This window comes from Lithobates pipiens, unplaced genomic scaffold (assembly GCF_037356315.1).
Source record: "Lithobates pipiens isolate NorthernLeopardFrog02 unplaced genomic scaffold, aLitPip1_a1.2 Scaffold_1, whole genome shotgun sequence".
NCBI lineage: Eukaryota > Metazoa > Chordata > Amphibia > Anura > Ranidae > Lithobates > Lithobates pipiens.
This window is the reverse complement of record NW_027507685.1, coordinates 67,989,527-68,017,138: the sequence shown is the minus strand read 5'-3', so window position 1 is coordinate 68,017,138 and position 27,612 is coordinate 67,989,527. Positions and strand designations below refer to the sequence as shown.

General features: G+C 41.7%; 1 protein-coding gene across 3 annotated transcripts; it reads right to left on the bottom strand.

Annotated features, from left to right (window-relative positions):
- LOC143928340 (uncharacterized) lies at positions 1-27,432 on the bottom strand. 3 transcript variants are annotated; one of them, XM_077453245.1, is made up of 7 exons: positions 27,291-27,432; positions 20,400-20,485; positions 17,360-17,419; positions 11,690-11,837; positions 6,240-6,350; positions 4,329-4,427; positions 1-4,230 (listed from the first exon to the last, which is right to left on the bottom strand). In XM_077453245.1, exons 2-7 carry the CDS (start codon positions 20,481-20,483, stop codon positions 3,503-3,505), a joined length of 1,230 nt encoding a protein of 409 aa, XP_077309371.1. In that variant the 5' UTR covers positions 20,484-20,485; positions 27,291-27,432; the 3' UTR covers positions 1-3,502. The 3 variants fall into 3 exon arrangements, with proteins under 3 accessions (XP_077309371.1, XP_077309471.1, XP_077309452.1); XM_077453345.1 differs by having other exon boundaries at positions 27,305-27,419; XM_077453326.1 differs by having other exon boundaries at positions 27,287-27,379.
- Between the last annotated feature and the right edge of the window lie 180 nt (positions 27,433-27,612).

Sequence of the window (27,612 nt, the reverse complement as noted above, 5' to 3'; positions counted from 1 at the left end):
TTCTTAAAGAAACAGTTTAATCTGGAAAACCAAAACTGATGCACTAGATTACAGAGTTAGACAAAAATAATTCATGAAAACACACATTAAAAATAGTTTTTAAACAAGGAGGAATCTTAAATGACACCTGCCCATTCTTGAATTTGCCCCTAAAATAACAAGTACATTGTGATCCTCTTTCTACATAGTTTAAAATCCATCTGATCCTGTTGCTTGATTGGGAATATTTTTCTTGCATGACTTGGCCCATGGATAACATAGATTGGTGAAATTACTACACAGATTACATACTTAGAATAAGTCTACATTAGGTTGTGAGACAGTTAAAGGACAAGAAGAACTGCACCACAGAACAGATGGCAAACTACAGCCACTGGGGAAGCTGTGGTGAATAAATAAAACAATTCACTTAAAGCAGAACTCCAGCCCAAAACAACAAAATAAAATGATTACAGTAGTCCATTTAAAGATAAAATAACAAAACAAGCTTTTGTTGCAATATTCACTTTCAATCCAGAGATTCCTACTACAGTATTCATCTCTGTCTCTAGATGTCCTCAGTCTGATGGCCAGCATCATTCAACCCACTTCCTCTGAGCCCATGTCATTCTGGACCTGCCCCAGCCTGCGACTAGACAGTGAAAGGAGAAAAAGCAGTGATGAGGTCATCTCTCTGTCATTCTACCTTCTCTTTCTTATCAGCATGCTTCTTGTCAGCACAAGAACTTATTTTCCCCTAGTACTGCTTTTTGCTCTAACACTCCAGCTGTACAGGACTGCTAGCAGCAGATACCAGGTAACATTCAGGTACTTACACTGCATTTAAAAATGACAAATTAAACAAATACTTTGGGACACAATCTCCTTCTTTGGCCATTTCTCAGGTCTAACTATTAAAGTAGTTCTAAACCTTTACAATCCACCTTTTGCTACAGGTAAGCCTATAATAAGGCTTACCTGTAGCTACCCAGGATATCTCCTAAACCTTCATGGTTTAGGAGATATCCCCTGTATCTACATGTGCCAATGTTATTGGCACATCCGCACTGAAGCAATGGCACGTATGTGCCCCACCAGTGCTGTGTACAGGCACCGCAGCAGAAGCTTCAATCTCGGGTGAGTATTACATAATGAGCTAGTATGCTATGTATACTAGCTCATTATGCTTTTGTCTTGCGGGTCTTTTTTTTTTCAAGTGGGTTTACAACCACTTTAATTGGACAAAGTGTACTTTATTACTGCTGAAAGACGGATCGGGGCAGTCAGTGCCTGCGGCTTGCCACGTACCTACCACTTCCTCTTCCATGATCCAGGAACAGAAGGGGGGAAGGGATCACCGCTCCAAGTGGATATATGGATGAAAGAATCTCCTCAGGACTGGAACACCAGGTGCAGGCTAAGCATATGGCAAATGAGGCAAGGAAAAGTTCTGGACAGCCACACTCCAGAAATAGCCTTTATTATGTAAAATCAAAAATTACAAGCCACAGCAAAAAATGGGACAAATGACTGACGCATTTCACACTTGACAGTGCTTAGTCATATGAATTAGCACTGTTAAGTGTGAAACACGTCAGCTTGTTTGTCTCATTTTGTCCCATAGTGAAAAGTCACACTGAAATGAATGGGAGGTGGTTTTCAGGTGTTATTTAAAAGGTTATTTCTAGCACTAAAACGACTGAAAACCGCCTTAGTGTAAAGGGGTCTAAAATATCAGAAGTAAGTTGCTGAGGTCAGCACTCTGATCTTTTCCTCCTTAGGCATGCTCGAAATATTTGCATGCCACACACCCAATTTGCTGCCAATCTAATTGCTGCTGTTCAGGGGAATATAAAAGGCTAATATGAAGTCAAATTCACATACACTAGTTGCAGTAGAAATGTTTTTTTTTTTAAATAAATACCAAGTTGCATTACTTATGGGGTTGATTTACTAAAACTGGAGAGTGCAAAGTGTGGTGCAGCTCTGCATAGAAACCAATCAGCTTCCATTTTTTTTGTCAAAACTTAATAGAACAAGGTTAAGATAGAAGCCAATTGGCTACCATGCACAGCTGCACCCGATTGTGCACTCTCCAGTTTTAGTAAATCCACCTCTATGTATCTTTTAAGCCTGGAGTTTAGCTTTACCAGCCTCACTTCAGACACTGCATTTAGGACAGTGTGTGCTATAAATCAGTTTTGTGCCTCTAACAATGCAATGACCTATAATTTAATCAGGTCATTTTCTAGGCAGAAGCCAAATAAACTGCCAGTATGTTTCTTAAAGTGAACAGTGCAGTAAAATGAAGCCACGCTAACTGTTAGGCATAAAATGGACCTTAAATAAAGTTACTGTATATTATACTTACCTTACCCCATCCTCCACATTGCGGAGCACAATGAAGTCCTCCTTCCAGGAAGACACTTGGGGAATGCAAAGCAGGTGCAATCCAGTGAGAAGACACTGCAGTCCTACGCTACAGTAGCAAGATTTTGGCTGCTCTATTTTATCCAGTATTTAGCTGGAAAAATAAGATTGTCTTTGCCTAGGTGCCAGACGAAAGACAGGCGTGAGGGAAGTATAAACCCTAACATTTTTATTTACAGGTACATTTTGCGGCCACTAATAGTAGGGGGATTTATAAATAGGGAGGAGGCCTGAACAGCAGAAGCAGAATTGCATTTTACTAAAAGGTAAATTTTACATGTAGAATAGGAAGAACAATGTCCTTGGGGGGGGGGGGCCTAATACAGGACTCGGGTATTAAAATTTATGATGCTAATGACTGTTAACCATAGCATTCTATAAAAGTGACTTTGTGCTGCTCATGAAAAAGGAAATAACCTAAACTAGTTGCTTCAGTCTGGTTTGGATACACATACTTGATATTCACCGGTGAAAATCAAATTTCTGTCAAAAATGTCTTCGTTCATCATCAAGGATAGAAATCACGATGGAAGCCTTAATTGTAGGTTAGAAACTGCCTTGGGACTATCAATATTACATTTTGGAAGACACTTCTATGATTTTTACAAACAGGTGTATTTAATTTGTTTTCAATTCTCTTCAATTGTCTACCTTCCACAGACTATAAAGTGATCCGTGTTTGCGGTAAATCTCCAAAAAGAACTATGTTCTTGATTACTTCAGCGATTTGCGCATTGCTCCCTAGATATTAAGAAACTACAGCAGTCTACAGGTGGAACTCAGAACCACCTATGATCTCATGCAGCTCTCTTGTGCTTCTGGATTTCAGAGGTTGCAGACATGACTCTCAGGTCATCGTTAGTATAGTAGGACATCTTCCCAAGACCACAATCTTTTCTTCTCCATCTGTCAACACTTCCCACGCTGAAAAATGCTTAAGCTGCACCAGAAACTATTGTCTTCTGTGGTATGCATGACAGCAGCATATACTGCATTTCAGTATATGCTCCATCTATTTGTCGTTATGCAATCAGTGACTTGGAGACCAGTCTCCTCAATAACACTCCAGAGTAGAATAGGGAGCACTCTACATTCATGTATGTGTTCTCTGATGTCTAAGCAGGTGAGATCTGTAATCAAACTGTTTGCCACACTGAATACACTTGTGAGGCTTTACCCCTGTGTGTTTCCGCTGATGTACCAGAAGACGGGACCTATAGTTAAAGTCCTTCCCACACTCCTCGCATTTATGGGGCTTTTCTCCATTGTGAGTTCTTAGGTGTACTACAAGACGGGATCTGTACTCAAACTCTCTGCCACACTGGTGGCATCTATGAGGCCTCTCAACTGAATGCTTCTTCATATGTTCTGCAAGGAATGGCTCAGAGATGAAACATTTGCCACATTCTCCACATATAAAAGGTGTGGCTGGTTCTTGAGGTAAGGCAAGACACGGTTTGTATGTCAAGTCATCGTCAAATTCATCAAGCTGGTCTTCATCGGGTATTGCTTCAAATTCAAAATGTTCTGCTTTGGAATGCAGGTCTTGCTTCCTACTTTTTCGTCTTATAAGATGCATATTGTCCCATGTTGTATTATTATCATGGAGAAAACTTTCAACCAGAGGGAATGGTTTAGGTTCATGCTGATTAGGCAAAGGATCAGGCATAACATTAACAACGTCGTAAGAATCATTAGGGAAGTTATTGATAAAGTTTTCCTCCTGGAAATCCTCAGTAATGTAAGTTCGTTCAACTGGAGCTTCATCGTGAACAAGCACAGAATGAGATTCCTCTACTGTTCTCACCAATACTGAATCGTCTGTGCAAAGAATAAATGGATTATTAGACAACAGCTGCCATTGAAAAAGGTACTTCACTCATAGATTACCTTTAAGCGTATTAAATAATACTACCCACCTGTGACATCAATGACCGTCTCCGATTTATCCACCAAATGTCTGCTATCATGCAACTCATCCACCTGTTCAATTCTAGCTGCAGAATCATTAATGCCACCTGCATAAAATCACCATCATTACTACCACATTTCCAATAATAACTGATAAAAGTGCAAAAACATTCCCCTCTGGGTGTAGTTTTGTTATTCTCAAGCAATAGCTGTTTGTTTGTGTCTATGTGCAAAGTGAATGTGAAAGGATGGAGGTGGCTTTATAGTTATCAATCAGCTGCTGCTCTAGCATTTTTATGAGGAAAGTGGCAGGGTCTGCATCCCTTTAGAGGTGTTTTTGATTACCAGACCTGTTGGTGTTATAAATAGTAAATACAGCTGGATAAAACAAAAACTGTATCCGTCTTCATTTCAGGCTACAAAGCAACAAAATGTGATTATTTTAAAGGGGGCGATTCTTTTCTATACCAACTGTATCCTTTAAAACAAGCATATGCACTACAAAATGCACCCAGCCTGGAAACAGCATAAGGATATGCTGCCAATCCACTTTAGCACAAGACAGACATTATCGAAAGCCTTGATGCCCAATAACTCAAATATGGATGCAGCACAGCATTCTACACACTAAACAGCTAATGCCTCCAGCTGGTTTAGCACAAAGGTTTAAAACTAAGCCAAGGAGCTGAATCAATCAGCTCTTGTGCTTTCACTCTGGGACTATGTTTAAAGTGATTGTAAAGCCTAATTTTTTTCCCTATAAAAATAACAAACATGTCATACTTACCTGATCTGTTGCAGTGGATTTGCACAGAGCAGCCCAGATCCTCTTCTCAAGTACCTCTTCTGTGTTCCTGATCCCTCATTCCTGTTCAGTGACCCCACAGCAAGCAGCTTGCTATGGGGGCACCCGAGCAGTCTGCAGGTCCCTGTGTCACGGAGCCCCGACCCGGCCCTGCCCCTCTCCCCCGATTGGCTAGTTGACTTTGATTGACAGCCGCGGGAGCCAATGGCGCCACTGCTGTGTCTCAGCCAATTAGGAAGGAGAATCTCGAAAGGCTGAGACATTCATGGACATCGCTAGACAAACAGGGACCACAGGTAAGCATTAGGGGGGCTGCTGCACACAGAAGACTTTTTATCTTAATGCATAGAATGCCTTTACAACCCCTTTAATAATCCCAAAACTGTGGTAGCATGGTCACTCTGCTGTGTGAACTACAGGTAGCTATGCTTTCATTCAATCTACTGCAGCCAGTATCATAGCTCCCAACTGTCCCTGATTTGGAACAGAGTCCTTCTGTCCCTCTTTCCTCCTCTTTTGTCCCTCATTTTGGTATGATCTATATAGTTGTATATAAAATGCACTTTTTATCTTTCAAAAAGTGTTTCTCAGTGCTAAACCTTTCATCCAATTTCTAAATTGCTGCATTTATACATTTCAAAAGTCAGTATAAATGAATAGTAGTGGTAAAAAAAAAAGCACTTGTGGATTTGACTTAAATTTTTTAATTTTTTTTTGTAGAATCCTTCTTTAAGGGGCCGTGTGTCCTATGACTACATACTTTTGCTAATAGGTGTCCTGCATTCCTATCTGAAAAAGTTGGGAGGTATGCACTACCCCCTGCTACTTGAATTACTATTACTCTGGTCATTTAACTACTGAGACTTTGACATCCTGTAACTTTTGCTGCACAGCTTGACCTGTTGCAGGAAGCTGCTGGCAGGATCAACAGGTGACAATATTATGTCAAATAGAGACTCAGAAACACAAATATTGTAGTACTAATTCTGGTGACAGACTGCAGCATATCGACTTTTTTATTCTGCCTGTAGTTTAACTTTCAGGTATATTGATCCATTTGCTACATACAATTAAAAAATATAGAAAAAGAAAAAAAAGAAAGAAAAAAACTCACCAATAATAACTTCTGGTTCTATATCTAAAGGTTTACTGGCTTCTTCCTTTGTTTCTGTATCCTCCATTCCATCCGGTATTGACACACATTCTATTTCGTCGTCCTGAACATCTGCATATTATAGTTGAGATTAGATAAAAGCCTGATACCACTTGCATCATCTTTAGCGTTTCATCATCAGCAAATAGATTAAATAGGTTATTTGGCTATTAGGATTACAAATAAAGATCTGAAGCCTGAATTAATGCAGCTCGTAACAATTTGTGAACTATTATGTTTTATTTTTTATATGCAACTAGTATGAGTACCTGAATTTGACTTGATATCAGTCTATTGCAATTTGCTGCACAGCAGTGCTCAGTGTGGAAGAGCAAGGTGCAGCAATAGAAGGAATCTAGGCTGCATGCAAGCGTATGGAGAAGAAATGGTGAGAGAAAAAGCAGATTGAGCAAAATAATGACCTTATCGATCTCATTTACTGTTCAGTCAGCAGACTGCTGGTGGGGAGATTACACTACTCTATTCCTTTACTGTAGCAGGAAAACTGGTGCCATCTACCTGGCTGTGATGTCTGGTAGGGTTGTGTAAGACTTAGGACCGAATGGACAGACAAATCCTTTGTCATATAAAACAGCTAAACAGCTTCCTTATATGTAATTCTTCTGTGTATTTAGCTGTTTGGCTGGAGTTCGGATCGCAATAAAAAAAAGTAAAAAAACCTTTCAACACCCTCCTATTTTTACAATATTCTGAGCAAAGAAAAGCAATCGTTTTTCTTATGTAAACTATTAATCACATCATCACCTATGGTATGTAGATGTAGTTGAAGCAAAATGTGGTTGAAGTTCAGCCTGTGGGACAACCATGGCTAACTGTATAATACAGTGAAGTGAGTGAAAGTAGCAACCCAGGGACGGGAAGCATGTTATTCACAAGATTACTAGATTAAAATAAAAGGAACAAGCCTAAAAAAGAAAAGAAAACAAATGAAGCCACGTAACCTACACTGAATTTTTGTACTTACCGTGAAATACATTTCTCTGAGTTCATTGACGGACAAAGCACTCCATAATCAGAGCCATAGGGTTATATTGCCCCCTACAGGAGTAGGACACTAGGCTGACAAAACACTTGGCTATGCCTATGGGTAGTCCTAGCTGGTATATATCCCCTTCCCTGCTATAGGCCTTCAGTTTAGTAAAAAGCAGTATCAGAAGAATTAAAACTTCATAGAGTGCTGTGTCAATGAACTTAGAGAAATGTATTTTACGGTAAGTACAAAAATCCTATTTTCTCTTTTGCTCATTGATGGACACATAAGTAGAACCATAGGGGCGCCCCTAAGCAGTGTCAAAAACATAAGGGGTGGGACAGAGACCCAAGGCTAAACACAATAAGTCAACCAGGTAACAGGAGCTCAACAAAAAACATTAGCCCAACCTGAAAAATACACCCCTAAACAGACCCTCTAGACAGCAGCCTGCACAACCTTGTGGCCAAAAGAAACATCTGCAGATGCCAAAACATCTACTTTGTAAAATTTTATGAAAGCGTGCACCGACAACAAAGTGGTTGCCTTGCAAACCTGCGCCACTGATGCCCGATGATGGAAGGTCCAAGAAGCACTAAGCTCCCAAGTAGAGTGCGCCATTACAGGGAAAGGAGGAATCCAACCCTTAATAGAATAAGCCTGAGTCACTGTCTGTCTGATCCATCTGGAAATGGTCGCAGGTGAAGTGGACAGTCATTTTCTTGGCCCGTCCATGATCACAAACAGTGAGTCTGAAATCCGAAAGGACTCTGTGGCTGCCAGATGCACCCAAATCACATACAGGGCATGCAACGCAAATTCCTTTTCATGAACAGGCTTAGGTAGGAATGGTGGGTGTGGAAGAAGAACCACCTTATCTTTGTGGACCACCAATAGGGGGTAAGACAAGGTAACGTCTCCAGTTCGACAATAAAAACTTAATTTTCTGTGACAGCTTAAGCAGGGGAATCTCCCAAATATTTTCAAATGGAGGTTTCTGGAGAACTGAAAGCACCAAGCTCAAATCCCATGGTGGTGGAGGAGACCACACTGGTGGAGTCAGGTGTCCAACCCCTTGAATGAAAGTACGCCCCAAGGAATTCATGGCCAAGGGTCTCTAAAAGAAGACCGCCAAGGCAGACACCTGGCCCTTGATGGTACTCAAGGCCAACTTCTGCTCAACACCTCATTGGAGGAAGGCCAAAATCTGAGTGTCAGGGCTGGGCTCAGCCCTTCCTTCTCTGAGCTGGCCACTCAGCTGTCAGTTAATTGCCAGCTCCTATCTCTCCACAGTGACTCACCTGTTGATGATATCCTTCTCATCAGTCCTGTTTACTTAAGCCTTCCAGCCCACATGATCTTGGCCTTCGCCTGGTCAACATCACAGAGATTCTCTCCTGCGTGCCTGTTAAAGACTTGCTTGGCTGACATTCCTTCTGGCTCCAGATCCTGCTTGCCTTTCCACTATATAAATAAAGTTTGTTGGAGATCAACACTCACTATTAATTACCACAACACTGGGTGATCAAAATCCTGGTGTAGTGTCCCTAAATTAGCAGACTCACCAATATACGGTACAGTCTCTGTGCCTAGATAACAGCTATAAAAAGAAGGATACAGGGGAAAGAATACCACTGGGAAGAGACACAGGCGGACCAGGCTGCTTAATAAGGGATACATTTTATTACAAAAAAATGTTTTATACACTATGCCGATTCCTGGTTTCCTGACTTTTTGGCTTGCCCGACTATCCGTTCTGGTTACCGAACTTTGGTAATGTTTTGACTACGTTTGTTCTATTTACTTTTATTATTAAACAAGTGTGATTGAACTGTACTTCTGTCTCAATCTGATTCATGGTTTCTGACACTGAGCCACCGAAAAGGAACAAGGGTGAACACTAATCAACTCACACCACGAGATGTATGCTTTCCATTTATGATGGTAAATCTTCCTAGAGATAGACTTTCACCGACCCAGGCAAACCTCTATCCTTCAACACCTGGCTTTCAACAGCGGGGCCACCAGAGCGTCTGTGGTGTCCGCCAGAGGATCCCGAGACCTTGCCTCAAACCTCGGTACCTGCCTGTTGAACGGAGACATCAACAGGTCCAACTCAGGGGTGCCCCACCACAGACATATCAGGTGAAACACGTCCAGATGAAGGGACCACTCCCTTTGTTCCAACGCCTGCCGACAGATAGTCCGCCTGTCATTTTCCACACCTGGAATGTGGATGGCAGAGAGTGCCGGAACAAAGCGTTCTACCCACCTACCTCCAGAGCTGCCCACATGCTTTTTGTTCTGCCCTGGTGATTGACATAAGCCACTAACATGGCACTGACCAACTAGATCCATACCAGGAGCCCCCGGAGTCGATCCGTCCAGTGTTCCAGATACAGCCTGATCACCCGAAGTTCGAAGACATTGATCGGTAGACTGGATTCTTCCAGCATCCAACAACCCTGAGCAGAGCTCAGCCCCAGGATGCCTCCCCACCTGGACAGACTGGCATCCTTCATGACCACTGTCCAATACAGGGGGAGAAAAGACTTGCCCTGCTGAAGTGTCATTGAGCGAAGCCACCAGACCAGGGAACCCCTGGTTTCTCAGCTCAGCCTAATCTGATTGTGCAGAGACTTTGGACACTTGTCTCATTTCACTAGGATCTCCCTCTGAAGGGACCTCGTATGGAAATGTACAAAGGGACCGTCTCAAATGTAGACACCATCAGGCCCAGCACTCGCATGCAAGTCCAAAGGGAAGACCTCCTGCAGGACAGCAACAGATGAATCACCGCATGCAACTTCTAGAGTTTGTCCAAAGGAAGAAACACTTTGGCCAGAGCTGAACCCAGAGTCAGACCCAGATAATCCCAATTTCCTGGACAGGATCAGGGCACACTTCTGGCAATTTAGAAGCCAACCAAGCTCCTTCAAGGTCTGGATAGTGATCTCCACATTGTCCATCAATGCAGATGAGGACTTCGCTCGCAACAGGAGGTCGTCCAAGTAGCCCAACACAGCAATCCTCTGCTGACGTAGTAATGCCAGAACTCGGGGCTAACACCTTTGCGAAGACCCGAGCGGAGGCAAGACCAAAGGGTAATGCCACAAACCGATAGTGCTCCTCTCTCAAAGCCAACAGGAGGAAACGCTGGTGTCGGGCACATATTGAAACGTGCAAGTAAGCATCTTTGATGTCGATAGAGGCTAGAAAATCCACCTGATGTAGGGATCAAAGGGGGTCCACACAAAACAAAGGGGTGCCTTGGGGGGGAGGAGAACAGGACCGACCATCCCGGGTTGGTGCCCGCATCCACCCCCCACCGCACCCAGGGGGAGAGGGGGGACATCCAACTCACCATACCATGGAACCAGGCAGGCCCCACTCCAGACAGAACCCCTCACCTCTGAAATGTAAGAAGAAAGAAAGAAAAAGAAAGAAAGACTGTTACTCAGCTAGGACTGCCCATAGGCGTAGCCAAGTGTTTTTTCTGCCTAGTGTCCTACTCCTGTAGGGGACAATATAACCCTATGGTTCTGATTATGAAGCGCCGTGTCCGTCAATGAGAAAGAGAAATAACAAATTAGATACACATTGAGGCTCAATTTTCAATTCTGCTTGGAGCATACCTTGGTTATTTAGCAAGCAACATTGCAGAGAGTGAAAGCTAATTTTCTGCATTGACATTTACACAAAGGAAAAAAAATCCATAATATCATTCATTAATTTATTTGTGTCAATGTTCAAATTAGTAAATTGAACATTTAATTTTAGATTATAAAAATTTACAGAAAATGCATAGCAATGAAAAGGCTGCAATACGTTTTAGTGAACTGAACCCTCAATAAATGTTTTTTTCTTTCAGTAAAGAGGGGCAGTATGCTTCAGTGTCAGCAGTAAGGCCGCGTACACACGCGCGGACTGTTCGCCCAACCTTGTCCGCTGAACAGTGTTTGGGCGGACAGTCCGCTCGTGTGTGGGGCTTCAGCGGACAGTTTCAGCGGACAGTTGGCCGAACAAGGTCTTACGGAAATTCCGAAAAACTGTCCGCTGAAACAAGGTTTCAGCGGACTGTTCGCTCGTGTGTAGGCTTGTTCGGCCAACTAAGTCTCGCGCATGCTCAGAAAGGATTTCCACGTCGGAAGGTTGCATTGCAGTGTATAGGACGTCGTATTTTTCGTCCCGTCGTACGTGCCGTTCACGTCATCGCGCACGGTTTCAGCAAACTGTTCGTCCGTCGTGTGTGGCCATGTCCGTCCATGCTAAGTTTGAGCGGACTGTTCGCTCAAACTGTTGGACGGACAAAGTTGGGCCAACAGTCCGCGCGTGTGTACGCGGCCTAAGCTTTCTGATTTGCCCATACATGTAAATAATATGTGTCACAATAGCTATATTCAGCAAGTTAAATAATCACCTAAACTCATTTTGGTTTCCATTTTCATTTCATTGAAGGATTGGCCATTGTTAACTGTCACATCCTTATAAAAGTTCTTGTTTTTCTCTATGTAATCCCATTCCTCCATGGAGAAATATATGGATATGTCACCACATTTTATTGGTACCTTAAATACAAAAGAAAGTCAGTGCAATCAAACACAAGCAGGCCTGTATAAAAGAGCTAGCTACATGATTTTATTTATATATATATATATATATATATATATATATATATATATATATATATATATATATATATAAGGATTCAAGAGCTCATTGAGATCAAAGCTAGTCAACTGTAATTCAACCGAAGGGCATTGCTGAAGTACAGAAGTTGTTAATATAAAAGTATAAACCTTTTTTTTTTAAAAGTGACACATATTCTAGAGCAATGAAGAACAATGAAAGTATTGCCTTTTACTAAACACAGAAAAAACAAAAAAAATTAAAATAAAACTATCATTCAATAAAGCAGTACAAATAAGTAACTATGAAGTGCATTAAGGCTGGGTTCAATTTGGTGCGCTGTGCGACATCGCATGTGATTCGCACCGCACTGCTTTGCGATGTCTGAGATGTAAATTCTGCCATACAGATTGTATGGCTGAATTTGCATCGCATTCGGACCAAATTTGTGCAGTACCATTTTTTGAGCCGCACCAGAATCAGATCGCATGGGTGTTCACACCCATGTGATCCTATTCATGTCCGAATTGACAGTTCGCACTGCGATATGCGAACCGATCTGGGGGCGTCATTAACTTTGTTCGCATATGGCAGTGTAAGTCAGGTGCAATGTGCAGGATTCCCACATGGCACCAATGTAAGCCAAGCCTAAAGCGTATTTTAATATTTATTTTGCATCCAAATTGAGCTAACACATACGGTACTTTATATTTAAGACATAAAGCAGGTGTTTATTTGATTCATGCTGTATACGCCATCTGAATGTTCTTTGACTATGTATACTATATGAAGGTCTATGTGTAATAACTAAGCAATAGTATATTATGCAGGACAGACTTTTTTGTTAATCTGGCATTATTGTAACTGTCATAGTGTTTTTTTCTTGTTACAAGGAAAATAATAATAAAAAGCATCTTAAAAAAAAAAGTAGGTGTCAATTTACATAAAATATTTAAAATCTGCTGCTTACATTTTTACTTGCTTTTCCCTTCCTGAGAAATCCTACTTAGCTTTTGCCTAATGTCAGGAGAGGGCTGGGGAGTTAGGCATACCATAATTATGTCTGTACTGTGCTGGCTGATCTTCACTATCAGTTGTAAACTAATTTGCACACTCTGTCCTCACAAAGGGTTAAAATATCTCAAGGCTTGGATGGTACATTGTAATGCACTTTCAAACGAATCAGTCCCTTGGGCCGGGTTCACACTGCTCCAACATGAAAGTCCCATGACTTCTGATCCAACTTTGCCTTGCAACATCGGTCAGACTTTAATGGACAGGCTCTGACTTTAGATGAGTGCCACTTGTATCCGCTATGGATTTGGGTTTCATTTTCAATACATTTTCAATACAACATTGCCTCTAAGCACAAGTCACATGTCGGATTAGTTAAGATAATGATCCGACTTGGATACAACTTCAATGATATTCAATGGGCTCAACTCAAACCAAAGTCTGACCAAAGTAGTGCAAGAACCTTTTCCAAAGTCAGAACGACACAAGTCAGACCAGTTAAGACAGATCTTATAGGGAAACGTTGATTTATACATGTTATGCGACAAAGTCAGTGAACCGGGCCTAAATCTGTTCCCTAATTGCCCACTACAAGCTATTCTGAACAATAGCAATATATAGAGCCCTAAAATGTATAAGAAAGCTGAAGTCCATTCACAATCCTTGAATTACTAATATATTGTATAGAACCCAAAGTTCAAATCTGCTACAAAGAAACAGCTAGAAAAAAAAAAAATTTTTTTTTAATTATGTTACGTATGCTGTGTGAATGGGAGTACAAACATACAGTAAATCCCCATACACACTATCAGACTTTCTGCTAATTTTTTCCTTCAGAATTACCAAAACCATGTAGTGCAAGGGCCTGCCTGTTTGCATACAAATTGAAACTCCTAAGATTTGACCTCATATTATATGGTTTGGGAAATCTGAAGGAAAAAATCAGCAGAAAATCTGATAGTGTGTATGGGGCTTAAGTGTTTCACAAATTTGGCTGCAAAGGGGGAAACACACTTTAAACTAGTGCAATCAGATTTTAGGGCTCATTTACAGTTGCTTTGACTTCAACACACATTAAAGCGGCTACTGCTTCAACATGCTTTTCTGAAGATTTATTGAAGCTTGGCAAATGCCCTGTGTGTGTGTTGATTTTCAATTTGTTTTAAAGGGGCCCAGTACAACCCCAGCTCAGTAGTACCCCAACTCAGCAGATCCCCAGAGTATTAGTAACCTTGTTCAGCAGATTCCCTGTTCAGTAGTACCTCCAGCTCTGCTGATCCTTCGCTCAGTAGTAACCCCCATCTCTGCTGATCCCTCGCTCAGTAGTAACCCCTATCTCTGCTGATCCCTCGCTCAGTAGTAACCCCCATCTCTGCTGATCCCTCACTCAGTAGTAACCCCCATTTCTGCTGATCCTTCGCTCAGCAGTAACCCCCATCTCTGCTGATCCCTTGCTCAGTAGTAACCCCCATCTCTGCTGATCCCTCGCTCAGTAGTAACCCCCATCTCTGCTGATCCTTCGCTCAGTAGTAACCCCCATCTCTGTTGATCCCTTGCTCAGTAGTAACCCCCAGCTCTGCTGATCCCTCACTCAGTAGTAACCCCAGCTCTGGTGATTCTCTTCTCTCTCTAGTCCCCGCTCTACTCATGCTATATTTCTTCCACGTGCTTCACTGTGTGTGGCGTCTGATAGTTTTTACTTTAATATATGACCACTTACTTGTGAATAATATATGGCCACTTACTTGTGAGCAATATATGGCCACTTACTGGGAGCCCACGATGTCGGCACCACAGCAGATCTTCGGATCAGGTGTCGGGTGCAGCTGCTGCCATTGCCAGTCAGGGAACTCGGCAGTGAAGCCTTTCAGCTTCACAGCCAGGTCCCTACTGCCCATGCGTGAAGCTCTTCCTAAATGGTCTGGCGGAGGAGGGGGCCGGAACTTCTAAGTGACAGGGGCGTGGCCCATCTCATGAGGACAGGTACCTGACAAAAACAGGTACCTGAAAAATAAAAGGGGAAAAATTGGGGCAATTGGGACTTTATATGGAACACATCACTGGGCAGAATAAGTCATCAAATGTAATTAAAGTAGTATGTTTATTTGCTGGTACCACATGAGAGCACAATGCAATAAACGATACAGGCATAGAATCAATAAATATGGTACAGAGTAGATAAAACAAGATAATTTAGTCACATTATGGTAAAATAATAATATTATAGGGAACACATGATACAGGATAGTAACATTCTTTCTTTTTTCAAATAAACAGGGATGGGAACATACACTATTTATTTTACTTACTCCATGTATTGCTGCTGTCATACATCTTAGTGCGGTTACATGTTATTTGCTATAATGGGTGATCCTTGGTTCATTGGAATGTTGTTAGGTCAAATTCTGGGGGTGGATTTCATCCATTCCTGGGAGCTGCGTCACACACCGGGATTGTCCCCCTACTCCCTCGATCTTTCTGGTTGTGGGGTTCGGGGCCTTTTCCCCGCTGCGTGTCGACGCCACGCCCCTTACACCGGCACGTTTGACGGCACATTGGCGCCGCGTGCTGACGTGTTGGTTGTCGTTCTGGCATGCTCATTGACGGAGGCGGGAGCTGCCGTTATGTAGGCCGTATTCGCTTCCGGTTCCTTTCTTATAGTATGACCCAGCGTGACGTTGGGGGGACCTTGATGGCTTGCTGGTATCTGGCATCTCCAGGTACTCACGGATTCTGTATCTTACGCACTCTGACACATGTATTCTCTACCTTTATATGCTTTTTTCTTTATTTAGGTCACTCATTGCTGTTCTTATATGGCATCTGGTGTTTTTGGTAGGTTTGTCCCTTGTCCACACTTTCTAACTTTCTTGCACTGTTGGCTATTTGCACATTTGGCGTGTTTTTGATATGCCCCTCTACTTGGTATCTCACTACTTTTTTCACGCTTACACTCCATCTTGTGGTTTTGTTAGTTTACTACTTAATCCGCTCACCATTATATAAAATTATCTATTACAGTTACCCTTTTGGGTTCATACGCTACACTACAATATTGGAAGGGAACTTTTCTGCCGTTCACTTTCATACGTGTTTCCTGGCTTGCCGTGCCTTGCTGCCGTTTGGCTACCTCCTCAGCTCCCGGGGGGGGGGGGGGGGGGGGGTGCTTTACTCATCCCCTGATGCCCTCCATCATCATGAATACTATCACATATGCTTTACTATTTTTATACAATATACCCATAGGTAAGAGTGTTAGGACCAGTTATTTTGCTCCCTCTCTTCCTATTGTTGTTTGATATGACTAACAATCATCTATATCCTATTATATTATAGGGATCCCCATTTAGCTGCTCCTGATGAGTGGACGTCCACGAAACGCGTCGAGCATTCACAATTGATGTTATGTCACAGCAATCATGTATCTATCAAGGGGTCTCAATGTCTAAGCCATCAATTTTATACCAATATAATTTTGTTTGTGTATATACATGTTGGGTGGAGTACTGAATGTTACTATCATGTATCATGTGTTACAGTGTTTAACATATTATTATTTTACCATAATGTGACTAAATTATCTTGTTTTATCTACTCTGTACCATATTTATTGATTCGATGCCTGTATCATTTATTGCATTGTGCTCTCATGCTCTCATGTGGTACCAGCAAATAAACATACTACTTTAATTACATTTGATGACTTATTCTGCCCAGTGATGTGTTCCATATAAAGTCCCAATTGTCCCCAATTTTTCCCCTTTATTTTTCATATAAATAGGGATGGAGACCTGTGTACTGTATGGTCACGGTCTCATATAAAGTCCCAACATTTCTTTCTTTTTTCAAAAACAGGTACCTGTTCTCCCCCCCCCCCCCAAAAGTTGTGGCAAATGTGGCATCAGGGGCGGGTTCGATGGATAAGCGGAAGTTCCACTTTTGCCTCTCGGGGGATCAGGAAGGAATTTTCTCCCCTGCTGTAGCAAATTGAATTGGGGTTTTTCGCCTTCCTCTGGTTCAACTGTGGGTGAAGGATTATGTATATAGGATATTATAATTTTTTTTTTTTTGGTTGAACTAGATGGACTTGTGTCTTTTTTCAACCCGACTATCCATCTATATTCCGATTAATTCACACAAGTTGTTACACTATTCGATTTGCCTTACTAAATCGAATTAGTGGACTGTGTGATAGATTAGAGATTATATAGCTTTTATAAAAGGAGCTTCTCAACCAAGTGAAAAATAAGTTCTGTCTGACACAGCTAATGGTTGTCAAATACCCAGAATGTAACTCATACCCAGAGGTCATGTAATCATTGCCCAGGTAGTAATCTTAGAGCAATATTTTTTAAGCTAATCAATGTGAAATAAAAATTAATTAACCTCCACATATACTATAGTCAGATGCCAACCAGTAAATGTCACATCCTGCAGCAAAACTTACATCTCCAGTCAGTAAATGCGTGCTGCTGTGTGGCGAATTCTTCTTTACAACCACATATTCCTGTAGGACAAAAAAAATAATTAATGCAGAGAAAGTCCTCTGTATATAAATGTGAATTGTGGTTTTACAGCAAGAACCCATTCACACAATTTCACTGCATTAAGAGACATTATGCCAGATGTCTACATGCCCTGCATTAAGGCAGCCCATCTATTTGAAAAAGGTGCACGCAGTAATTTGGAGCGCACTGAAATACACGCATGTTGCATAATCTTCAATATCTCCTAGTAATACAGAAAGAAAAGCTGTATAGGAAGCTATACTATGGTCTCTTTCACACTCCTACCAAAATACTGAGTGGTTTCAGGCATACAGGCATTTTATTTTCTGTTCTTAATGCAGCCTATTGTTTTCAATGTGCCTGTATACACAAGCACGTAAAAATGCACAGCACATAGTTGAGTAAAATAAAAATGCAAAAATTGGAGTTGTGCGTAAAATGTTCATTTGAAGAGGTTAGAATTTATTTTACTTGTGTGTCAGCGTACATGCAAATATGCACAAACGCACAAAATAAATGCCTGAAATTTTGTTCAGGAATACTGATGTTTAAACATCAGTACTGTGTGCACATACTCTAATGCTGCCATTTAAAAGTCAGCAGCTGCAAAAAATGTAGCTGCTGACTTTTAACAAACATACACTCACCCACGGTCCAGCAATGCAGGCGCATGAAGACCCGCTCCTCTCCGCGGCGCCGGCATTCTAACTGTGGGAGCCTGGCGTGCACAGTGCATGCGTGAGCCGCGCTGTGCACTGTGAGTGGCCGTGCAATCTTCTGGGACCTGTGACGTGTCCTAGAAGATTGCAGGGAGCGAGGACAGAGAGGTGATCTTCCTTCTGGCGCTACGGCGCCAGGGGAGGAAGTGGGAGCTAGATACCTGTAAAAACAGGGTACCCGCTCCCCCCCTAAAAAAATTACATGCCAAATGTGGGGTGAAGATGGACGCGGCCACCAGCAGGAACATTGCGGGCTTCATTTGCAGTTAGGTGGCACATAATGGGCTAGTTATGCTTTTACTTTGCAGGGAACAAGAGAAGAAGAAGTAAAACCCATCAGGGTTTTTTTCCTCTTTAAGATATACTACTGTGATAATAGTGTAAAACATTTTACTGAATGTCATACAGTGTAAACCCTAACTGGAGGCTATTTGGTTTGCTAAAGCACTGTGTATCAAACAATTGCAATTTAAAAAAAATATAATACTGGTTTCATCTGATGTATATCCGCACTGCTGATTTCCTGAAGCCTCTTTGGAGATACTTCCCATCTTCATACACTCACTCCAGTGATGGCTGCATGATATTTCTCACAGTGCTTCTCTCAAAGGTGACAACAGTGTGTCATGCCTGTGTGATGTGCACCAGCAAGTCTGTTTCTGGTATCAACTAGGAGATTGCTTAACAGGGTGACAATGCAGTAGAACAATTAAGAGACAGGGACAGAATAGCGTCACCTGATAACAGCAGTGCCTGAATGAGGACCTTCGTGGCAGGAACACCAGGTAATATTTTATCGAAAGCTGTAGATTTAAAATGATTAAAAATAGCTTTTCCAGTTACTTTAGAGGGTTGTTAAGTCATAACTATAAAAACCTCCCACCCCCTCTGTAACATAACATTATGTGCCCCAGTGTTTGTTTTATATAAAAAATATGCAGATTTGTACCTATATCAGAGCGGCTCTGACGTTTACGTGACTCCTCGGCTCTCTTCTTTGCCCGGCTGACAGCTCCGGGGGGCGGGGCCGAGCACTCCCGATAACGTCAGCCAGGGAGGAGAGAAGAGAGAGAGCCGAGGAGTCACATGAGCACTGGGAGCCGCTGTGATATAGGTACAGATTGGCATATTTTTTTTTATATAACACAGGCACAGGGACCCATATTGTTATGTTACAGAAGGGATGGGAGGATTTTATAATAGTTATGAGAGCAGCAGGAGGGAAGGTGGGAGAAGAGGATAAAGAAGGACAGAGCAGGGCTGCGGATGATGGAGGCATGTAAACTGACCACAGTGTCAGGGCTCAGCAGCCATGATAAACTGTGGTCAGTTTACAAGGTGGAGGGCAGAACCAGGCAGGATCAGCCAGGTATTTTAGGTGATAGAAGTTGCCATTTTACACAGCACAAGCACTATGCTGTATAACATACTTTAAGGGAACAGGATCTGTTTTTTTATTTTTTAGGTTAACAAACACTTTTTTTAACTTATTGCATTCTCTGCATTAAGGTAAAAAGGCTTTCTACATGCAGCCCCCCCCCCCCCCCCGGCCACCCCTAAATACTAACTTGATCCTGATGTCAATCCAGCAATGTGTACGAGAGCAGAGGCTCTCCCAGCTCTCTCCCCCCTCATTGGTTAAGACACAGCAAACGGCTTACTATGGGGGCACTTGGCAGGCAGGAGGAGCCAGAAGCGCTGGCAGGGGACCGAGAAAGGAGGATCGGGGCTGCTTTGTGCAAAACCATTGCATAGAGCAAGTATGACATGTTTGTTATTTTTAAAGAACAAAGAAAATAGAGCCTTTAGAACTACTTTAAAACTTATATGAGATTTTTATTTATTTATTGGGTTTACATAACTTAACAACAAAAGAGGATAATGATGCAGCATCAGCAATCGTATGACCACTTTCAGAATGGTCATATATGATGGGAAGCCGGTCCCACCAGCTACCCAATATTTACCACCGACCAAGAGCTGTCTCTGTGCTGAGAGACATCGGCCACCCCTGCTCTCAGCACACAATTGCACGATGCGGTCGTTAAAGTCCCCCCTTTTGCCACTGCACATATTTGTTGGGAGGATGTAGGGGAGTTATGCCCCTTTCACACATAAAGTCAGTTTTTGCCAGACTCCGCTTGCTCCGCTGATCCCCGCTGAGCCAGCAGATGACCGGTCCATCTCTGCTCACTGTGAAAAAAGTCAGCACTATTTGCAGACCCTCCATTTTGTCCTTTTTTTTGCTACTTACACTTACCTCTCCAGTCAGGAGGTAGATGATCCCCAGGGCATGATTCAAAATCTTCTCGGTAAATTGCTTCTTGTTCATTTCAGCAATCATATCTGAGACAAAAACACAGCAGTACAATAGGAAAGAAAAATAATGAAAATGAGGCGTTTGCAACAATGTCCGGTAAAACATCATATAACTAATAGAAATAAATGACTTAATGTGGCGAGACAACAATGGCCTCATGCGAAGGGGCTTGTTACCTAAACACGATTTAACTGCACAGAAATGTCTAATCACGTGAATTATATATATACACAGTATATTAGAGCTGCACGATTAATCGTTAAAAAAAAAAAAAAAAAATCACAATCTCTATTCAACCCCCCTCACAATCTTCACCCAGCATTTCCCTAATTCTATGTAAAAAGCTCAGAGCTGTCTAAAAAAAAAGCTGGCAAATGTTTATCAACATTCCTCAGCACTTGTTGCTTACAAGTTAAAATCAGTATTTTTTGCTAGAAAATTACTTAGAACCCCTAAACATTATATATATTAAGCGACCCCCTAATTGTCCAGCTAAAGCGTTGGTTTTGACATATACTCCCGTATAAGATGACCCCCCTCCAACTAGTCTGTCTAGTAGCTTGGGTAACATACTAAAACAGCAATAAGTCTGTGCAATTTAATCACAAGCTTTGTGAAGCAGTGCTGTGGTGGTAAATACCTCATGTGCCTGGCAAAATCCACGGATGAAGGGTCAGGTGCCAGATGGAGGGTCGGGTGCTTCAAACCAAAGCTCCGGTGTTGAATGGTGAGGTGGCCGTGGAAGGAAGAGGAGCCGAGGGGTAGCCGCATTCGGTAACATGCTGTATACAGTATTACAGTGTACCGCGCTGAGCCAATCACAGCAAGCGATGTATTCTACTAATGAATACAAAGCCTGCACGGATTGGCTTTGAGATTCAGAGAGGCGTGGGCTGATGATATTACAACCTCTGCCAATCCGAGCAGGCTTTGTATTCATTAATAGAATACATCGCTTGCCGTGATTTTACCACCTTCATGACCAGGGCATTTTTGGCTATTCAACACTGTGCTGTTTTAACTGCCAATTGTGCAGTCATGCAATTATGTATACAAATAAAATGTATCTAATTTTTTTTCACACAAAGAGCTTTCTTTAGGTGGCATTTAATCACCATTGGATTTTTACATTTTCGATATATAAATGAAAAAATTATGAAAACCACATTTTTCTTTACTTCTGATTTAAAATTTTGCAAATAAATAATCTTTCTTCATAAGTTTAGGCCAAATGTAGTTTACTACATTTCTTTGGTAAAAAATAACCCAGATCAGTGTATATTAGTCTGTAGAAAGTTATAGAATCTACAAACTATGGTATATATATTTGAAAATTGATCAACCCTAATGTACCGATGGCCGATCTCATTTCTTGAGGCCCGAAAAAGGCAGGACAGTACAAATACCCCCCAAATGACCCCTTTTTAGAAAGTACAGTTCAAAGTATTTAGTAAGAGGCATGGTGAGTTTTTTGAAGTTGTAATTTGTCACAATTTTTGGGGAAAATTAAAGGGGTTGTAAAGGTAATTTTTTTATTTTCTACATCGGTTCCTTTGAGCTAGTGCATTGTTGGTTCACTTACCTTTTCCTTTGATTTCCCTTCTAAATGTTTTTTTGCTTTGTCTGAATATCTCACTTCCTGTTTCTCCTCAGTAAACTTCTCACCATCATTCGAGCTGGTGGTTAGTCAGCCAGAACAGCTTACTGAACAGCTTACTGAGGAGGAACAGGAAGTGAGAAATTCAGACAAAGAAAACAAAGAAAAAAAAACATTTAGAAGGGAAATCTAAGGAAAAGATAAGTGAACCAACAATGCACTAGCTTAAAGGAAGCTATGTAGAAAATAAAAAATTTACCTTTACAACCCCTTTAAGAAAATGTATTAAAATGTGTTTTTTCCCCCACACTCTCACCAGTGCAGTACAGCGTCATCGAATGATTGCTGTGGTGGTGATCAGGGATACTGACTGCTGACAGTATCTAAATGTTTTTTTATATTTTTTATTAAATTATTTAATTTTTTTTGTTTACATCTGTCACTAGAGTAGTTCAGTATCACTATAGTGGGGGGGGGGGGGGGGGGTTGTTATTGTTTATTATATATAAGCAACAGTTAACTGTCATGAATGGCTTTCCATTCATGATAGCTTGCTTTCTGTTGGCATGCTGTAATGGGCTACAGCTAATCACATGGTTCAGGGTGTCAGATACCATGTGATAGCTGTGGGCCAATCACAGCTTCACTACACTAGTAGTAACAGCAAGCAGTCATGAATTGAAACATTTGGAAACCATTCATGACTGTTTGTTTACATTTTGATTATGTAATCACTATTACGATACCCCAAGGCCGCTCGCGGCAGCCCAGTACTGAGCGCCGTGATCACAGGTGGACACACACAGTGGTCATAGGATTGCCCCGCAGCGCTCCCCATGGAGAGCGCTAGTAAGCATGTCTCAGGGAATGTTCGAGAACGTCGCCCAGCCTGGCTGTGCCATCCTCTACCAGCATATGTACTGTTAGCGGGCGGCAAGTGGTTACAAAAAAAAAAAAAAGAATCTATGTACACTGCAGGGTTTTGAGCAAACTTTGTTGCCGATTTCTACCTTTTGTTACTCTGAAGAAATAGCTGTTTGTTTGTCTGTGTCCATGTAAAGGAATGGGAGTGGTTTTATAGCGATCAATCATAAAAGGAAAAAATGGCGCACAAGGGTGAAGCACACCACCAGGTATAATCAACATAAAAAGTCCAACAAAAAGTCCTTTCAAATAAAGATATATAAATACTGTATATGGGAACATTCATAGCACTTGTGGCAGCTGAGCCGAGAGCAGACGCAGTCTTCGTCTGGTTCTGGATACATCAAGGCTTCCTGTCTAGCGGTTAGAGCCCTAGGTGCTCTAGCTGGACCGCTGCATAGTGCTTACAGAGAGATGCGATCGGATGGTGATGCTAGCAGCTATTTATATATTTGAAGAGCGAGTTTCATTCTGTATTATGTGAGTTAGTACTTGGCATTTTAAGAAATCTACATGCTTTAATACTACACTTAGTTGAAGCTCCCCTCTTTTCCTATAATTGTCAATCAGCTGCTGTACCTGCAGGGTTCTAATGAGGAAAGTGGCTGGGTTAGCATTACTTTAGATGTGATTTCCCTTTGGGAGTATCTTACCAAATATTACATTTTATTTTAGGGGATGCCTGAAATCTGACTCGTATGTTAGTGCAGACGTCTGGGAAATCAGCCAATCAAACAAGCAGGAAATTACATTTCAGGGGGGAGCGTTCCATTACACCATCTGTGTATAGAACCTCTGCAGGTAGCCATATTACACTGCATAGTACAGAAAATGACAAGAAAGGACAGATCATTTTAAATAACATTCAGTTACAATATGTTTTGTGTCACAATTGTACATGCTATATTATATTTTATTTGCCAATTTTTTTCCCACAAAAGTGGAGTTACCCTTTAACCACTTCAGCCCCAGAAGGATTTACCCCCTTAATGACCAGGCCATTTTTTGCGATATGGCACTGTGTTACTTTAAATGACAATTGCGCGGTCGTGCAACATTGTACCCAAATACAATTGATGTACTTTTTTTGCACACAAATAGAGCTTTCTTTTGGTGGTATTTGATCATCTCTGTGGTTTTTATTTTTTGTGCTATAAACATTTTTTTTACTTTCTGCTATAAAACATATCCAAAAACTAAAAATTTAAAAAAAAAAAAAATTATTCATCAGTTTAATACAATATGTATTCTTCTACATATTTTTGGTAAAATAAAAAACTCAAGCATGTATTGATTGGTTTGCGCAAAATTTATAGCTACAAAATAGGGGATAGATTTCGAGATTTTTCATTTCTTCATTGTTTTTACTGGTAAAGACAGCGATCTGCAATTTTTAGCAGGATTGCGGTGGACAAATCTGACCCTAAGTGACACTTTTTGGGGACCAGTGACACCAATACAGCAATCAGTGCTAAAAAAATGCACTGATCACTGTATAAATGACACAGGCAGGGAAGGGGTTAACACTAGGGGCGATCAAAGGGTTAATTGTATTCCCTCAGTGTGTGTTCTAACTGTGTGGGGGATGGGCTTACTGGGAGAACACAGAGAACGCTGTTCCTGATCACTAAGAACAGCCAATCTCCATGTTGTCCCCTGTCAGAATGGGGATCCCCCTTGTTTACATAGACAGATCCCCGTTCAGCCTCTCTGTGGAGCGATGGTGGGTTTGCATCTAGTCCGCAGTCCCCCGGTGTGCAGCAGTATCTCACAGTATCTCATGCATGAAGCGACGTACAGGTACATAGTTTCGTGGAGCCAGGCCGCCCTGCTGCAGTATATGTGCGATGGGCAGTCCAGAAGTGGTTAACTACTTTATGTCCTTGCTATAGCTGAAAGACAGCTACAGCGTGACTCTCTCATTCTAAGAGGGCACCCCCCCCAGAATCACGTCCCCCCCTTCCAGGGGTGTGCATCTGGTGCACTCTGTGACCACTGTGTCCTTCCAATCACAGCGGCCACTTACCATGTGATCAGCTGTGTCCAGTCACAGCTCATGTAGACAAACTCGCTGGTTATGAGCATTCCTCACATGCTGTCACAGCTTGGAGAAGAGCCAGTAACCAGCAAGTGTGACGGGACATTTATACAGATAATCAGGGCACTGATCATCCATCCATTGTGCCATACACTATCTGTGTACAGGAGGCTGCCAGGTAGGCATATTGCACTGCATATTACAGAAAATGACAATCCTACAAATTGAAAAGGAAAGGTCACTTTTAATTAGGGTTGCACTGATACCAGTATGGGTGCAGATACCGAGTATTTAAACAAGAATCGGCACTCATGCAAATTCACTGATACCTGAAACCGATACTTTCAAGCTCGGTTCTTTGAGCTGTCAGTGGGTCTCTTCTGTTGACAGCTGAATAAACATTGTTTTTTTTGTATCTGTTTCTTCATCTGCAGATCAAAGGGATGAGCAAATGTTCCTCTGTTTAACCCCTAATTTACTTCTCCATTTAATTATTAATTTTCCTGCTTTTTTTTTTATAAATGATAAACAATTAACACTTTTTTTTTGTTTGGTTTATTAGTGAATATTTTTACACATATATATTAACATACATTGGGGACGGAAAGTATTCAGACCCCCTTAAATTATTCACTCTTTATATTGCAGCCATTTGCTAAAATCATTTAAGTTTATGTACACACAGCACGCCATTATGACAGAAAAACACAGAATTGTTGACATTTTTGCAGATTTATTAAAAAAGGAAAACTGAAATATCACATGGTCCTAAGTATTCAGACCCTTTGCTGTGACACTCATATTTAACTCAGGTGCTGTCCATTTCTTCTGATCATCCTTGAGATGGGTCTACGCCCTCATTTGAGTCCAGCTGTGTGTGATTATACTGATTGGACTTGATTAGGAAAGCCACGCCCCTGTCTATATAAGACCTTACAGCTCACAGTGCATGTCAGAGCAAATGAGAATCATGAGGTCAAAGGAACTGCCTGGAGAGCTCAGACAGAATTGTGGCAAGGCACAGATCTGGCCAAGGTTACAAAAAAATTTCTGCTGCACTTCGGGTTCCTAAGAGCACAGTGGCCTCAATAAAATGGAAGATGTTTGGGACGACTAGAACCCTTCCTAGAGCTGGCCGCCTGGCCAAACTGAGTTATCGGGGGAGAAGAGCCTTGGTGAGAGAGGTAAAGAAGAACGGAAAGATCACTGTGGCTGATCTCCAGAGATGCAGTGCAAGACACATGAGTGCATGGAGTTTGCTAAAAAAAAAAAAAAAAAAAAAACACCTGAAGGACTCCAAGATGGTGAGAAATTTTAAACCCAACTGAGCATCTCTGTAAAGACCTAAAAATGTCTGTCCACCAACGTTTACCATCCAACCCAACAGAACTGGAGGATCTGCAAGGAGGAATGGCAGAGGATCCCCATATCCAGGTGTGAAAAACTTGTTGCATTTTTCCCAAAAAGACTCATGGCTGCATTAGATCAAAATGGGGCTTCTACTAAATATTGAGCAAAGGGTCTGAATACTTAGGACTATGTGATATTTCAGTTTTTATTTTTTTAATAAATCTGCAAAAATGTCAACAATTCTGTGTTTTCTGTCAAGGTGGGGTGCTGTGTGTACATTAATGAGGAAAAAAAAATGAACTTACATGATTTTAGCAAATGGCTGAAATATAACAAAGAGTGAAAAATGTAAGGGGGTCTGAATACTTTCCGTCCCCATTGTATATTTACATTGAAAAAGACACAAAAAAAAAAAAAAAAAAAGATTTAATTTAAAAATAACTTTTCAATGCTTTGTACCATTGCTGACAGCTGAAGTGAAAACAAAACAGTTGCGGTAAGTATTGGCACGTACACATTTGAATTATGTTTGCGCTTTTTTTTTTTTTTTTATATTTGTACACACTAAATAAAGTTTTTGACACCAGCCTGCCCGCTATAATAGAACATTGTAGAGGGTGGGCAGAGTGAACTGGGTCTTATAAAGGACTGACACCCAGAACCTGGCAAACATCTGTACACAGCAGGCTCCAGCCCTGACAGGGGGCATAAAAACCAAAGAAGGTTTCACCTGCTCACAGGTAACATGGCACCCCAGCACTGCCCCTTCCTGAGCTCCCCTCCCACACCAGCCTGCTACTCAGAGGACATGCTGGGACTTGTGGTTCCTCACAAGCTGCAGAACCTCGCCTTCCCCTCCCCCCCGCTCCCAGGACGATACCCAGCTGGGGACACACACGGAATACACTATGCACTCACCTACCTTGCCACACTCACGTTATATTTGGAGGAAGTGAAGACTTAGGGAAGTGCTGGCACTAGCACCAGGCTGAGTTTTCCCCCCGAGGGATGCTGGGAGTTGTAGTTTGTAGAGACTCACGCAACAGCCTTTCTCAGGTGGGTGTGACTACAACTCCCGCAATCCTTTGGGAGGAATCCACCTGACCGGCAACAACCAATGAGAACAAGACGTACAGAGACTTTCAGACAAGTGTCATAGCTGCGATGTGTGTGCTCTGCAGGAATGCTGACTGAGGAAAAGACATTTAAAAGGCCATTTGTTGCTGGACTGGTGTAGATGTAGA